A 17,615-nucleotide genomic window follows, 5' to 3' on the forward strand; every position below is an offset into this window, starting at 1 on the left:
TTGATGGTGCTCAACGCCAACCTCTGGTCTACACCTTGCTGAAGAAACAGCAGGATCCTGGATATAGAGAAGGAGCGCGGATGCCACCCTTTGTCCTCACACATGGAGATGTAGGCCTTCCAAGTACAATGGTATATCTTCCTGGAAGAAGATTTCCGCGCCCTCAGCATAGTTGGAATCACCGAGTCTGACAGACCCCTGTTCCTCAATACCTGGCTTTCAATAGCCAGGCCATTAAAGCCAGCGATGGTAAAGCAGGGTGAAGGATTGGACCTTGAGATAGGAGGTCCTCTCTCAACGGCAGTCGCCAGGGAGCGTCTGCGTACCAGGCCCACTGAGGTCAATCTAGGGCAACCAGGATTACTGGAATCCCCTCGGTTTCCACTCTGCGAAGCAGACGTAGCAACAGTTTCAGCGGAGGAAAGGTGTAGATCAGCTGGTACTGATCCCACAGAGCCACCAGCGCAACTGACGCATTTGCCCACGGATCTCTTGTCCTGGACACGAATCTCGGCACCTTCTGATTGAGCCGGGAGGCTAATAGATCCACATCTGGTGTGCCCCATTTCAGGCACAGCCCCCTGAATATCTCCGGATGCAATGCCCATTCTCCTGGATCCAGCATCTGACGACTCAGATAGCCCGCCTGTGGTGTGATGTGATAACCACTTGTGGTTCAACAGTAGTTTGACCGCAGATCTGAGAGTCAGCAATTTGTCTGAGGGGAGAAAAATCCTCGCTTCCCTAGAGTCCAATAGTAATCCCAGGTACTCCAGACACTGAGTCGGTACCACCACCGACTTCTTTAGGTTCAACAGCCACCCAAGCGCTTGCAGGGTCTGCAAGGTGATCGCCACATCCTCCTCTAATTCTGAGGCGGAAGAAGCTCTCAGGAGGAGATCGTCTAGGTAACCCATGATGGTGATCTTGCGTTGTCTCAACAACGCCAACACTGCAGCCAGTACTTTGGTAAAGACTCGGGGGGGCTGATGCCAGGCCAAAGGGAAGAGCCACAAACTGGTAATGGGCTTCCCCGACTGCGGAAAAGGAGGGCCCTTGCCTGCGGCGTGGCTCCTAATGCCGTGTACACACGACCAGACTTAGGTCCGACGGAGTTCTGACAGAGTTCTGACAGAGTTCTGACAGAGTTCTGACAGAGTTCTGACAGAGTTCTGACAGAGTTCTGACAGAGTTCTGACAGAGTTCTGACAGAGTTCTGACAGAGTTCTGACAGAGTTCTGACAGAGTTCTGACAGAGTTCTGACAGAGTTCTGACAGAGTTCTGACAGAGTTCTGACAGAGTTCTGACAGAGTTCTGACAGAGTTCTGACAGAGTTCTGACAGAGTTCTGACAGAGTTCTGACAGAGTTCTGACAGAGTTCTGACAGAGTTCTGACAGAGTTCTGACAGAGTTCTGACAGAGTTCTGACAGAGTTCTGACAGAGTTCTGACGGACTTTCCGAATGAACGAACTTGGCCACACACAATCACACCAAAGTCCGACGGATTCGAACGTGATGACGTATGACTGGACTAGAATAAGGAAGTTCATAGCCAGTAGCCAGTAGCCAATAGCAGCCCTAGCGTCGGTTTTAGCCTGTCAGACTAGCACGCACACGAGCGGATTTCTCGGTAGGAACTGGGTCAGGCAGAGTTCTGTCAGAAAAATTTGAAACATGTTCCATTTCTAAAGTCTGTCAGACTTTTGCGAATCAAAAGTCCGCTGCAGCCCACACACGATCGAATAGTCTGCCGGAATTGTTCCGTCTGACCTTTGATGTTGAAAAGTCCGCTCGTGTGTACGCGGCATTAGACTTCCTGGCCTGTGGGAGTAGTGTACTCTTACTACCCGTGGCATTTTTAATAATGTCATCCAACGAGGCTCCAAAGAGCCGGTTGCCAAGGAAGGGAAGATCTGTCAGGGCTTTCTTGGATGCCTGGTCAGCGGACCAGCATTTCAGCCAAATAAGGCGCCTCAGCACCACAGCTGACACTGAGGCCCTGGATAACAGAGGGAGAGTATCCAGGGCTGCGTCACAAATGTACTTAAGGCCTTGCACTAGTTGGTCTGCTAACTCCACGCAGACAGAGGAGGCATTCTGCTCTCCCAATTCGCAGTGCAAAAGTTTTGCCCACTCAATGTCTGCGACACCAGTGCGGATGCCAGTACAGGTCGCACGGCTGACCCCACAACCATAAACAAGGAACAAGCCACTGCTTCGGCCTTCCTGTCCGTGGGATCCTTGAATGCAGGAGTCCCCTCAACCGGGATCGTGGTTACTTTATTTAACCTAGACACTGGGGGGTCAACGACCGGAGGAGCCAACGACATTTTGCAAAGGCTTTCCTCAAAGGGGTAGCGCACCGCCAAGTTTTTGGGGACCGAAAAGGTCCGTTGCAGGCGACCCCATTCCCTGTAGATGAATTTGTCAAAATAAAGGAAAACCTTAGGTGAACGTGCTGGCTTGTGGGACCCAAAAGGGATCGGTACATCAGCAGAGGAATCCGCTGGCTCCTGAATCTTCAGGGTATCACGCACAGCTGTGATAAGTGCTCCAACAACCTGGACGGGGAATCATCCTCACTGTCCGAACGGTCCTGGTCAGCCACGTCCGATAGGTCAGAGCAGGGGTCTCCAGCCACAGCAGGGCCCGTGTCTGCATCAGAGCTTTCCCCAGATGACAGGGGGGGGGGAAAGGGGCCTCTTACGTGCACCTTTCCTGCCACGTGCTGTCTCTATCTTAGCAAAATAGTGGTCCAGGAACGCCGTCAGGGGGTCCATGAGCACCGCACTAAACGCAGGTGACCCAGTTGCTATAGCCTGGATTTCGGGGGAAGAAACACCAGTTTCTGAAGCCATGCTGACCCTATCCTGTCTGCCACCTGCAAGGGGACTTAGGACAGTGAAGGTCCCACCCTCCTGCTGCCGCCACGTGGGGGGGGGGGTGCTTAGCGCTAGACTCACTACCCTGGGGCGTTCTGTGAATGCCAACAACAGTGCCTGTAGTCTCTAGGAGGTTCCCGGATGCAAAGAGGAGAAAAAAACTGTGTCAGCAGCAGCAGCTCTAACAGCGGTGCAACGGTCTGCAGAACAGCTTCAGCTTTCCACACAGAGCCATCCAATGTCCCTCACACACAGGGAATACAGGAAGTGACAAGAGAAAGCACATTGCAAGCTGCCACAAGAGGCCAGTGGTGAAGAAATCATCTCAGGGAAATGGCTGCTGAAGCTCCCCAGGGGAATCTATAGCTTTCCCAAATCCAAGATGGCCGCCGGAACGGCGCCATGAGGTGAAAAGAGCAAAAAATAAAAACGAACTGCCTGCTGACACACAGACATCCTCCCCAAAAACTGCCTTTTTTGGACCCCCAGACCTGGACCAGAATTGAACAGCAACCGCACAGAGCCCCACAGGTGAGAAACGGCGACACACACACACACACACACACACACACACACACACACACACACACACGCACACACACGCACACACGCACACACACGCACACACGCACACACGCACCACCCGCAGAGCATGCAGACACCCCCCTCAGAGGGGGGAAGGAGGGGTGATAGGGACTTTGGAGAGAAGATAAGGAGTTGAGGTGGCCCCCAAATCGACCCCCCAGGGAATGCCCAGCTGCTCCCCCCACCGATGCAGAGAGAGACGTACTTACCAGTCCTGAAGAGCTGGGGAGACATTCCGTGGTAGTCAACTCCTGCGCAGTCACAGGGAAGGTTACTGGCCTGGTATACTGTGATCCAGACATCAGTAGACCGGTCATATGTATACCCCGGAGCATTGAAGCTCACCGACCACCACTGGAGCATGAGGTATGTCGTTGCCTGCCGAGCCGTAGATGGGGCCTGCTCACGCTCGATGGCTGGACTGGGTAAAGTACAAGGATTTCATTAACCAGCCTGTTACCCAGCCGGCAGTTGATAGAAGATCTCAGGATCTCTCATCTTGCGCAAAAAGCAGAAAACCTGCAGCAAAAAACATGGACCGAGAGGCCCGCAGGATTTCCTAGGTCATTCTCCTTGCTAGGCAAAATAAAAACTGAAGCTGCTGGGGCGCGATTAAAGTTCTGTGAATTGTGTAACAATTTTGCCTAGTTTCTCCTAATGGCAGGCTATACAATCCATTTAGTTACAGAGAGGAGCTGTGTCGGTCGGTGAATATAAGAGAAAAAACAAAGTTTCTTTATTTCAGTTATAATAGTTTGTAAATAAGTATTCTCCTTCACTGATGGTCACTTATATGGCGGCACTGATGAGGCACTAATAGGCAGCACTGAAAGGCACTGATATGGCTCTGATAGGCAGCACTGAGGAGGCACTGGCAGGTATTGCATGTGCACTGATTGGCAACCCTGCTGGTCCTGGGTGGGCATCCCTGGTGAGCATCCTCAGGGGGGCTGTGCTGATAATCAGCGCACCCCCCCCCCCCCGTCACGTGAGCAGTTGATCAGCTTTCCTCTACTTGCATCTGTCAGCATAGGTGGAGGAAAAATCGGATACATGGCTCTTCCTTTTTACGCTGTGATTGGACACAGCTGATCACAGGTTAAAGAGCCAATGTCAGAGGGTCTTTACTGAGATCGGTGATGCAGTGCTTCAGAGTGATGCACCTCACCAACGATGGCCGCACGATTTCGGCTTACCCTGCTGGACGTCAAATAACATCCAGCCAGGATAACGTAACCACTTTGCGCACATCATTCTGCTATATGGTGGTTGGAAAGTGGTTAAGGGGAATGAGCATGTGGGCATTTTTAAAGCAGAACTTCACTTTCTCAATCAACATTGACTAATTTTAAGGCTTCATGTACACACAGACTAGGTTGACCGTCGGCTGCGGGAAAAACACAGCAAAATTTGGCCACGATTTCACTGCTCTTTAGGGCTGGAGGTCAAAACGTTCCTATCCTGATTGTGATTCAGGATAGGGAGGTTCAGCCTCCCCTAACCACAGCAGCTTCTAAACTCCTGTAAAAGCATGTGTGTACAAGGACACTTAGGCTTCTATGGGGTAAACAATGCTTTGGCAAAAAAGAAATGCCCAAGTTTAGAGGATGTAGTGTACAGGAGCCCTAATCCTTATGCTGCTAGCATTAGTAAATGGATAGTAAAGTATATCATACTTCTTTTTTTTAATGTATTTTTACATTTCTTCAGTTACTTCCTTGGCCTAGGCAAATTATGTCATACATCCCGGGAGTCTTCAATAGCGGAGGAAGGGATTTCTCAGCTAAATACACCCTCTCTTGCTTCTAGGAATTAAATGCTACATCAATCATCTGCCCTTACTCAAGATGGCCACGGCCAGGAACGACAGGGTTGTTTTTCAAAGTGATTTCTCAACAAAATAAAGCATGGAGACATGGATGAATGGGTGAATTAGCTTTGACTATTACAAATTAATTAAATCGCATTTTTGGTTTGTGGTTCTCAGATGAAGTGTAATTCTGCTTTAGGAACAAGCTGATATAGCTATTGTCATTATAGGGATATTGTTAGGTAAAGCCAACATGCAGAAAAGTGTGGCAGCTGGTGATAGACTGAGCTAAGTTTGCATTTCTCCTAAACTTACAAGATTTAGACCAGTCAGTCTCGCATAATGCCAACTGTTAACACAGTCACATTATCAGCTAAAATGCTCAATATTCTGGGATTTTGCACTTTCCTAAACTATGTTTTTCTAAAGTTCTTATTTTGTATAATCAATATATGTCCAGGTAATCAAATATAAAAATACCAGATTAAAGTAAGATGCAGCACTAGTTTAAAGACTACTAGTTTTAACTACTTATTGAAAAATCAAATGCAGTTTAAATACAATAAATTAGAATTACTCAATTCTGTAAAACGTGTTTGAAGCTGACCAGGTTGTGTCATTGGGCACCCGATGTATTTGCTGAAATAGTTCATCAGAGTACATAACTCACCTGACTGGCAAATGCTTCATTAATTTCATAAACGTCAATATCATCAATTGTGAGACCTGTGGGCATAAACAAGTTTTAAAATATTTATCATTTATATTATCACACTTTACATTAGTCTTCAGTTAACAGAACAAACCAGTTAATACCTACCTGCTTTCTCTAAAGCCACAGGTATAGCATAGGCTGGTCCTATCCCCATAACATCAGGAGGGACCCCCACTACAGCAAACGACCTTAGCACCCCCATGATAGGCAGACCCAGACGCGTAGCTGTTGATCGTCTAGCTAGCAAAACTGCTGCAGCTCCATCACTAACTTGACTGGCATTGCCTGTACACATAGGACAAAAAAAAAGTTGACTTTACACAGAGTTTTTCTTTTTTTAAACTCCAGTGAGAAAAAAAAAAAAGAACTGAGCAGCAGAAGTTTGCTTACAGAAGAAAAAAACCAAACAAATGAATTATGATTTAAAGTCATTGTGGCAGAGGGGTAGCCGCATGAAACACAACTGGTCACTTTAAAGAATGCATCTGTGGTAAATTCAAAGTCAGATGTGCAAAAATAACCAGATACAGTACTTTCTTTGCAGTATAGAAAAACATACATTGTATGACAGCACAGACTGTAAGAAAGAAAAAAGAATCCCCTACGTGGTGGACTTTTAAGGCACAAATTTGATCAAAAAGGTTTATATAGCGTAAGTGAGTAATTATAAAGTATTTTGAAAAAATAACATAAAAACGATATTCATATAAAAGCATAAAATGTTGAAACACCCATTGAAACTATTTACACCATTGTACATAACAATATACAATGTGTTTATTTGGTTTCTCACATCCATCACGTTTCAGAATCTATAGTTTACTCCTCCTTCAGGGGAAAGAACAGGGAGAAACCATAATTGGATGTTCAGAGGGTGTATGTTGAACACTTCGCTAGTAAGAACTTTAAAAGCATGTACAGGGCCACAGGTATCTTTCAAATCTTCACCCTAGGGGTCCCTAGTGGCATAAAACTGCACAGATGGTTGCAGCCGTAATCAACACTGGAAGGCCTGCCCGTGGACCCAAAACAACCCCCCTCCTCCACCTGGAGGGGGGTAATTGGCAACTGGAGATCGGGGAGAAATTAGGGGCACACTGGGATCCACACAGTAGGAGGCAATCTATCCTCTTGACATTTTTAGCAAGAAATCAGGGGCCTAGATAAAAATGGGTTCAAATACGCTCTGCTCCCCAGAATATGTGCTGTGCAGCAGCCATCGCTAACAGCCGCCGGGGACCTGAAGGACAGCAGCCATTCCTGCCACCTGTCAGACACCAGAGATAGACAATTCAAAGAGTGGGCTAAAGCAGTTCAGATCAAGGGAGGCCTTCTTAAGAGTCCCCTTGACTCAAGCCACATGACGCAACAGAGAGGGGACTTCTAACTTTGGTTTGGAGAATTTAGGAAGGGGAAGGTAATTCTATGTAGTACTCTGTCTAATGAGCTGTTCATTATGCTTTTCTGACTCCTGCACTCTCTGGGTTACATGCACTTAGATTAGATTCTTGCTACTGCGTTACTCCCCAAGTTTTAAGCCCCCTTCTCATTTTAGCAGAATTATGTCACACCCATAATTTGCTGCAGTGTGCTGCCTAATTATTCTCTACATGTCCAAGGCTGACCCCGTTGGGCAACTATTCATTTTAACATGCAGTCTGGTGTCCATTCTATGCCAGTGGTGGGGAGTGGTGCCTTGCATTGTAACAATGCAATACAGCTTGTTTTTTTTCAGTTTGAAATGTCAAAGTAACATTTCATTTATGTTTAACGCAGAACACAGTACACACAGATAAAGTACAAACATCAGGTGCGCTTCGTGTAGTGCAGATTTTTTCACAACACACTGCAACCCACCTGAACGTGGCATTGCAGAGTGAGCAGGGCACATTCTTTTCTATGTGCCCTTGTGGTGACTGCATAGTGTGAACAGTCTCTTAAAGTGGTTCTAAACAGTTGTTACCTTAATGCATTCCTTGCACTAGGGTAAAAATAGTTTAGGCATTAGTATCCCCCCTTACCCCTCCTTTTACTTACCTAAATTGGTTTACAGGGCGAGACTTTAAATGAGACATACAGTCGACAGTGGTGGGGAGTCTGTCCACGAGGTTGGCTCAACTTTCTTTGTTTGTCTGGCATTCATTGAATGCACACCCTGGTTGCTTCAAATCCAACATCAGGTAATATAGGCAGTTAGATGGATATAACTGCACTTTGTTCTCACTTAAGTACAGAATTTGTCCGTTTGACAAATTATATTTTATATATAAATGAATAAATAAAGTCGCGCTATGGACAAACAAATCTCCGCTGTGATAGGAATATGTGGTAAAATTAAAAGAAGGAAATGAAATATGCTGGGTTAGAGCTGCCTGTGCCTGAAGCCCTCACTTCCTTGTTGGGGAGGAGAGGGAAATGAAATGTGAAATAAAAAAGGTATGGCGCTAAACCCTATCAGTGATAAAATGAGTTAACTTATCAAGCCCTAGTGTTTGTTTTTTATATATAAAAAAGGGGAGAGAAAAGAAAGAACTGTTAGTGCTACCGTGCAAAGATATCCTAAAGCAATTTTGTCCAAAGCAAACTATGTGTAGATAATGTGTAAATAATGTGTAATCAACATTCACATTTCATTATAATGAAACAACAAATGAGTGTTAATTGTCCTGTGCGTATCAAGTTATTAAAAACATTCATTAAATGTGCAAAATGGTGAAATTGTTATTAGTATTCGATGATATATTAGTTGAAAACAGATTGTGCAAACATGTGCAAAAAATTGTGCAAAAAGACAACTACAGATCAGAGCAACCAAGGATCAGAAATCATTCAACCAAAAAACCGCATAAAGGCGTTAAATGTGCAGATCAACAATGTTTTCAACCAATAATCGCATGAAGACGCTTCTGAGTCCAATATAAGTCCAAAATTAATATTTGGCTTGATAGTGCTGCCTCTTCGGATTATTGTTGAAATGATTACAAAAAATCAATGGGGGGTATTTGATTCACTTGTGCAAATAGTGTGGACTTTCACTTAGAAAACTTCATCCCCGGTGCGCCACTCTGTGCTATGGTATATAAATGCTCTCACCAGAGTTAATGCCCTCGTGGGGCTAGATGAACCTTCACAATGTAAGCCACTGTGTCGCTCTCTGGCTGCTGCAGGTGCACTGGGTGAAGCTTCGTTATTCCGTCCGTGTAATATCCAACGTTAATGTATAAGGAAAGACATATCCATAGTGTAATACGTTCTTAACCAAATCGTTCGTTTATTAAATTTAAAATCTACTCACATTTTGTATTAAAAGCATATGCGTATAGTAAAAACTCCGTTCGTCTCAAACGAGTGCACACAACGTGGCCACGCCCTACGCGTTTCGTCACTACGACGTCCTCTGGAGCGGCCATATTGGTGCACCTTATTGCTTAAATAGGGTGTAGTGCTCCACTACGCCTGCGCTGAACTAACAGCGCCATTTTGGATATGGGATGCCCTTTCTTTGCTAGGGATAAAAGCAATTTTGCCCCCTAGCGCCCTTAAGAAAAACCGATGTAATAGGCATAATTAGTCTTGGAGCACTGCAGCCTACCTATGAGCCACACTCAATTTAGATGACATTCCTTAGTCATTTCCCATTTGACCGGATGTTTATAATTAGTTTTTTCTTGTCTGGGAATAACACTAAAAATACAGTAAATAAATAAATAAATATATGCATATAAATACATGTAGAATTCGCATATATAAAAAATACAAAAAATATAAAAAAATATAAAAAATTCTTATATAAAAAATACTTATAAAAAATTCATATGTAAACAGGGGGGTACACATTAATATTAGAGAAAACACATGAGAATTTATAAAAATTATATGAATTATAAGAATTATAAAAATTACATGAAAAGGTTTTTATGTATTTAAAAAATCTTTTGTACATACTAATAAAAGAGGGGATTATTCCAGAGGAAAGTTGTTTAGGGAGACATTAATTTAAAATAAAACTCTATATGGAGGTGCTAAGGAGATCTAACTAGTATCGTCCTGTAGGTGGTTGTGATATTGTAACTGTATATTACGTTCAGGGGAACTTTTGGATAATTTTAAAAAGGGGGTCTTATTGTAGTTCAGACATCTCTAACGTATTTTGAATGGATAACATTCGACCTGAACCCAAGAAAGGTTGGGTCATGAGGTGTAGAATAGGCTACTATATATGTGGTTAGGTCTTGTCGGGATCCTATAATATGTGTGTGTATGGGTAACATTCGACTGCGGAATATTCGTCCAGCATTATCCAATGCTGGGGCGATCAGTTAATTGTTAAAAGTTAGTTAAGAAGCAATTGAGGTCTAGTTCTATGTTCATTCCCCTTGGCTGGAGGGTATCTAAATTAAAAATCCATTTAGTTTCGTTCCTGGATATTTTGATCGTTTTGTCTTCTCCTCTCCAGTGGCCTCTTATTTTGTCTATTCCGTAGAAAGTCATTTGTCCAGGATCCCGATGTGTCCCGATTTGTCCAGATTCCTGAATGTGTATGAGAGGAGCCTGGGAGAAGTATAAACCCCAAACAGGACTTTCCCAGGCTCTCTCTGGGACGCTCTGCTACAATATGTATGTATATGTATATGTATATATATATATATATATATATATATATATATATATATATGTGTGTATGTATGTATGTATGTATGTATGTATGTATGTATGTATGTATGTATGTATGTATGTATGTATGTATGTATGTATGTATGTATGTATGTATGTATGTATGTATGTATATATATATATATATATATATATATATATATATATATATATATATATATATATATATATATATATATATATATATATGTTTATATTTATAATTTTAGAAACCACTCAAGATCTTTGTAGCTACCACTTACTATTGGTTGATATGAGCCACCAGTGTTTGGATAGCTTTCCTCAGGTTTTGGGGCCATTTTGGTAGGCCTGTTCGTGTTAAGATACCCTTAGGGGAGCCTCCAGCTCTCGAGATTGCATCTCCACATGGCGTTTGTGAGTAATGTTCAGAGTATATATTTTTCCCCACTACATCTTTCCCCTTGGTGTACCTTTCCCCTTAAGGCAGTGACTTTAACAGATTAAAGACATTACTGCTCCTGATGAGTGGATTAATATACTCCACGAAACGCGTAGAGCCATAGTATATTCAATGCTTAAGCTGATTTATTGTTTTCATTTATTATCATTTATATGGATATTTTCAATGGTATCAGTAATTCAAAGCAAATAGGAAGTCCCTCAGTCAATGTAGCATTAGGGTCTACATACTGTCATATAATTCATGTTCCTTCATGTTCCTAAATGTATATATATGAAATCTGCTGTTTTATCATGTATCTCACTGTATGAATTTTTAATCGGGATTTATATTAAATTTGCAGTTTTTTTATACCCACCACTGTCGACTGCATGTCTCATTTAAAGTTCCGCCCTTTTCTCCCTTTTTTTCTCATGAAACCGGGATGGAGGCATCTGCCTCATCTAAAGTCACAAATTTTCCTTTTTTCCTGCTAAAGTGGTTTACCTTCATCCACTGCCAAAGAGCATCTTATCCACTTAAAACCATGTGGTGGAAATTTCAAACACCTCATGAAATATACAGCATAGCACCATAATTAAATGGCACAACTGCTTGTCATAGTTAAAAGAGCACAAATGAGCGAAGCTACATACCAGCAGTAGTGCTCCCATCTTCTTTAAAGGCTGGTTTAAGTTTTGTCAGCCCCTCCAGGGTGGTGCTTGGCCGGATGCCATCATCTTCACTTACTGTGATGGTCCTCGTATTGCCTTGATCATCAGTGATTGTGGTGGTTACAGGAACTATTTCAGCCTTGAAGCGGCCTGCCCTTTGTGCAGCTGCAGCTCTACAATTGAGAGATTATATTATTAGAGATCTCTTTGCATGCTGCATTGTATGCGTGAAGGGGACTTTCACAGTGAACATGAAATATCACATTACACCAAGAGCATCAGCATAAGACCAGTGTCATAAGAAGCATAATCTGCTCTTATGATATACAGGGGTGTTGATTAATTAAAGTAGTTGAGCATGTAATTTTACCAAACTTAGTGAATGAGGTAAAGCTGTGTTGACTTACCCAATCACATACAATAAAAAATACTTTTTCGGACTCACTATAAAATCCTTTTTATGTGTTTAATGGACAACAGTTCTTTTCATTTAGATCATCACCAACTGGGTATAGTGCCACTTGCAGGAGTAGGACACCCACTACAGCTACAAAAAAAACAGACAGGCTACATCAAGGAACTAGCTAGCTCCATGCCACAAACAGGTTTGGCTGTGAAAGCTCCATTTCCCTGTGGGCAGCAAGTTGTGTGTGTACATTATCACTTTGTAGTCTCTCTCTTCAGCCTATCCATGGCTCCTTGGGAGTTTGTCATGATGCTGGTGCTGCCTTGAGGTCATCGGTCCACTCCACACAGATAAATGAATCGAGGCGGACAGGATTGCACACATTTGCCTTCATATATGCCTTTTTGGTGAGCGGCCACTTGAGGGGATGTTTGGGTCCATTTCTAGCAATGATAACATCACAGCAGCAACACCCTATCATTGAAGCTTCTAATGTGGAGACTATATGCAGCCTTGTTTGAGCTCTGTAACCGAGATTTATACTATCTGGTAAGAGACTGCTTTTTTCTAAGGAGCACTGAAGCACCTTTTAAAGTGGATGTTTGTCCATAAGCACTGAGCACTTTATTTTTTCATATAGGCTATAAGTGGATCCTATGGACTTTGAGTTGAATGATTTGTTGATATTTTAATTCAATATATGTTTGTTATTGATCTGTGCACTTACACTTTATTCTTGTATACTTACTTGTTTTGGTCATTCACATAGTAATTATCACATGTTATATCAACATTTAAGCGCACCCTTTTTTTACATATTTTCAACAGTCTAGAATTCAGATTTATTGGGTCACAGCAGTTGTCAATATTGGCCAAGTGCAACACTTTTCTTATTTTTCTTATGTTTGTAAAAAGGCCAAAAAGAACCCTTGCAGTAGGGGCTCCATGGGGTTGCTACACTGTAATATATGCTTACCCTCCAGTAAAACATTTGTCACGGGAACGACACTGGATTGAAGTTGAGGGGATTCTGGTGACCCTTTTGGCTCCAGATTAGCCCTGCAGATTATGATATGTGAATCTTGAACCTTTTGTAGTGGGCACAGCTTGGTGCCTACTTTGAGAAGAACTGTTGTCTCAAAGCACTATTTGGTTGAAAGCCAAGTTCTGAAGGATAGGGTGTTATCTAATGCAATCATCCACACTATGCTTAAGGCTCACAAGGCAACATCTTGTAAGATTTATAGGAAGGCCTATTTTGCATAGCGTGAATCCCTAGGGGTATGCCCTCATTGTTTCACCATTGCCTGTCTCCTGGCTTTTCCTTAGCACAGGGTGGAGCAGCGGTTGGCCTAAGCACAATGATGGGTCAGGCATCAGCTTTGGAAGTTTTATTTTAGGATCTACTGGCATTGCTGCTGCTTGTCCGCTATCTGTGAGCAGGAACAGCTTGACTTTGCCTTCAACACCTGGGGTAGGATCCACAGTGGAAAGGCACAGCACTGCTTAAGAGCAGAGAGTTGTTCGTTTAGTGTCATCCAGGTGTAACCTGGTCTCATTGTTACAAAAACTGCATGCCTTTCAAGGAGAGAGATCCCACTACTAAAACTTTCTCAGAAAGTGTCCCTCTCTATTAACCATTGACTGTTCTTGAGGTATTGGACTTCCCTACCAAGTTGAAAGCTCTACTGCTAGCCTATTCATAAAAAGAATCACATGCAAGTATGTGGGAATCTTTACCAGGTTTTACTTTCACCAACTTTTTAGTTTTGCTTTCAACAAAATTTTTCTTAAGTGACACTATCTTTAAAAAAACAAAAAAAACAAGCAGTACCCATCTTTATGATTTGGGCAATCCACATCAGGGTTCATTCACACCATAAATGTGTGCTGTACTGCAATGCAGCTTAGATGCATTATCAAATCATGTATACTCTGTGACAAATTGCAAAAACAATACACTTACTGCTCATGTAATATATGCATACTCTCAAGTCACCCTCCATAACGGTTGAGGGACAACTGAGTGAATTTGTTTTGATGCAAGTAAATAAAAAAAAAATTAGGATTTGATTTACTTGTCATGAAAAGACACCAAATAATGTGTAATACAACTAGGGTGAAGTGAAGTTTGGCAACTTCATGCTGGGCACAGGGCAACCTTTGCATAAGCACTGGGAACCACAAGTTTCCGGTTACAGAGCATTTGACAAGAGCAGGAAGTCAAGTGCATCCTGGGATTTCCACCAAGCATCTATTTCTCATGTTTGTAAGGTGAGCGCCTGGTTGTAAGTTCATACATTCACAGGTTTTACAAGATGGATGTGGCAGTATCAACTGATGATAGTTTTGGCAACATGTTTTGCAGGCAGCAGTCTGACTGGCATGTAATATTTTATTTTAGGATGGTTAGTTTATATTTCAGAACTATGTTTTGCTTGCCCCCATAGTGGCATTGCTTTAGGCAGTTCCAGTAGGCGATGATCGAATGCAGAAGCTGTGTCCTCCAATGACCGAAAGAAGGAAGAAAAAAAAAAAAGGATTCTGAATTACCTGTAAATTCTTGAAAAAGGTGGTTTGAGTACAGGACTTGTATTCATAGACCAAGGGGTATTTGCAAGTTACCTTGGGGTTATTGCTAATATCACCCTTACTTCATGCGAATATAAGCTCACTCACGCTACGAGTCTCCAGTTTATATGCAAGAAATAAGGAGGGACCACAGAAGACAGAGCGGAGAGGCCTGTGCCCTGTACTGAACTCTAAGATATGGAATTTACAAGTAAAAAATCCCTTTCTCCAAACTCTGCCTATTTACCTGTATTATGTGCTCAGCACTGTGGACTGTGTATTAATAACCAGGAACCAGCCCCTATTAACAAGCCCTGGCCTACCTTATACATGTAGCTGGGTCTGTTAGGGGTTCAGGCTTTGCCTGTCACAGTGGACATACCCTCAAAAGAGGTTTTCAGGGTCTAAGATCCACAGAGATGGGCCGTGGTCCTGTAACTGTATAGCATCCTGTGGCTATAACTAAACATGTTGCACTTCATGTCAAGGTGAGCAGCTAATGCAGGATCTGGTGCCCAAAGCAAACATTACAAGCCAGCCCCACAAAGTGGGGCAAGAATATAGTCTCAAGGTACAGTACTGAGGGTTACAGATCCAGAAACTGCTAGATGGCCTTGGACATATAAGCAGTCAGACCTTGATAGAACTGTCAGTAGAAGAAAAAAGGAGACCACCAATTACAATGTACCCAAGTAAAAAAGACTAGTCTCACAAAGTGAGTGGGGTTATACAAATGTGCACTATGGGTAGCACCAACACAGTGTCCAATCATCTGAAGGTAGCCTGTCTATAACCCATGGTCCAATAACACAATTTCTGTGTCCTGTACTGTATGATAAAACATCAAAATTTCGGTGTTCTGTGGTGAGCACTGAACGATCACCAGCCGCCCAGTATCAACAACAGCAGACCAAACGCAGTCCTGTCCATAATTTCCATAGTTATATAAACAAAAATATGATTAGGTATTTAAAGATACTAAAATGTGTTTACTTTTGTTGAGATGCCAGGGAAAACATATCTTGTTTCTGTCTGCTGACTCCAAACTGTTCAGCCACATTCTCTGATGTAATCCTACAAGAAAACAATTATAAAACTTTTAAAACCATCACTATAACATAACTAGTTCTTCTCAAATATAATAAAGTTTGCAAATCCAAATACAGGGGTAGGCAACCTTTCGAGCACAGTGTGTAAAAAAATTTTTGTTCAAAGAAATTGAGTGTGCCGATTTTATAAAAAAAAAAAAAAAAAGTTAACTTCACACTTTCAATCACAAAAAGGATTTTTCATAAAGTAAATGCTGTAAACTACTTGAGTAATAGTGACTAATTAACATGCTGCACTCTCATGCATTAGATCAGCCCCAATTCCTTCACCTTCACAACTCAGATCACTGTACCCCCTGCAAATCTGTCCCCCACTGTACTACCCTGCACATATGACCCACCTCTGAACCCCCTGCTCATCTGTCCCACCTCTAACCCCCTGCACACCTGCCCCAATAATGTATCCCCTTTCTCATGTGCCCCATCACTCCCTGCTCATCTGCTCCACCGCTGTACCCCCATGCTCTTCTTTCTCACCACTGAACCCCCTTCTCACCTGTCCCGACACTGAACCCATCTGTTTCTCTGCCCCACCACTGTAACCCCCCCCTCATCTGTCCCACCAAAGTACCTTTTTTCTTTTCTTCCCCACCTATGTACCCCCATGCTCTTCTGCCCCACTTCTGTACCCCCATGCTCTTCTGCCCCACTTCTGTACCCCCATGCTCTTCTGCCCCACCTCTGTACCCCCATGCTCTTCTGCCCCACCTCTGTACCCCCATGCTCTTCTGCCCCACCTCTGTACCCCAAGCTCTTCTGCCCCACCTCTGTACCCCAAGCTCTTCTGCCCCACCTCTGTACCCCAAGCTCTTCTGCCCCACCTCTGTACCCCAAGCTCTTCTGCCCCACCTCTGTACCCCAAGCTCTTCTGCCCCACCTCTGTACCCCAAGCTCTTCTGCCCCACCTCTGTACCCCAAGCTCTTATGCCCCACCTCTGTACCCCAAGCTCTTCTGCCCCACCTCTGTACCCCAAGCTCTTCTGCCCCACCTCTGTACCCCAAGCTCTTCTGCCCCACCTCTGTACCCCAATGCTCTTCTGCCCCACCTCTGAAACTCCCTGTTCATCTGTCCCATTAATGCACCTCCCTTTTACATCTGCCCCAACACTGAACCCTCCCCCCGCTTATCTTTTCCACCACTGTAACCCCCTTCTCATCTGGCACAATACTGAACCCCCCTGCTTATCTGTCCCACCACTGTAACCCCGTGTTCATCTGCCCTATCACTGTACTGTACTCTTCTGTTTCACTGCTGAATCCGCTTCTCATCTCTCCCACCATTTTACCTCCTGCACTTCTGCCCAACCACTGTATCCCCCTTTTAATCGGCAAAATTCCCAAAGGCTCAACAGCAATTCCACAAACTGTCACCCGATTGTGGTTTCCTCAATCACAGTGAAATCCCTTCTTTGAGATTGGTAGTGACAACCGAGCGAGTCATCTTCCTCCAGATGGTGGGTGGGGCTAGCAGGACTGATTGGCTTTGGCAGTGCCAAATCACAGTGCTCCTCCTCTTGGGAATAGGGACCGCCCCCCCCCAGCAGAACTGCGCCCAATCTCTTCCCCAACACAAGAGCTGACAATCGCAGCTACAACAAAGTTAGATAACCAATCAATGTTTGCCATTGTTTACAATGTGTGGGGGCACAGTGCCCCTCCCCCCAGTGCAGGTGTGGCATGGGGAATTGTGAGTTTGGAATGCATTAGCGTCTCACTGACACTTCCCTGCACTGCTCTGTTCTTGGGAAGGGAGTTGAGTGCTGGCAAAAGAGGCTTCACGTACCGCT

At 43.7% G+C, this 17,615-nt stretch overlaps 1 protein-coding gene across 1 annotated transcript in view; it reads right to left on the reverse strand.

The window, feature by feature from the left end:
- ACAA1 (acetyl-CoA acyltransferase 1) overlaps window positions 1–17,615 on the reverse strand; it is an 80,350-nt gene that overhangs the window by 19,060 nt on the left and 43,675 nt on the right. Inside the window, exons 7-10 of the mRNA XM_077491848.1 lie at window positions 15,713–15,793; window positions 11,725–11,915; window positions 6,100–6,279; window positions 5,950–6,005 (exon numbers count right to left, since the gene is read on the reverse strand). Of these exons, the coding sequence (XP_077347974.1) occupies window positions 5,950–6,005; window positions 6,100–6,279; window positions 11,725–11,915; window positions 15,713–15,793 (508 nt within the window). The remainder of the gene's footprint in view (window positions 1–5,949; window positions 6,006–6,099; window positions 6,280–11,724; window positions 11,916–15,712; window positions 15,794–17,615) is intronic.

This window comes from Lithobates pipiens, unplaced genomic scaffold (genome assembly GCF_037356315.1).
Source record: "Lithobates pipiens isolate NorthernLeopardFrog02 unplaced genomic scaffold, aLitPip1_a1.2 Scaffold_19, whole genome shotgun sequence".
NCBI lineage: Eukaryota > Metazoa > Chordata > Amphibia > Anura > Ranidae > Lithobates > Lithobates pipiens.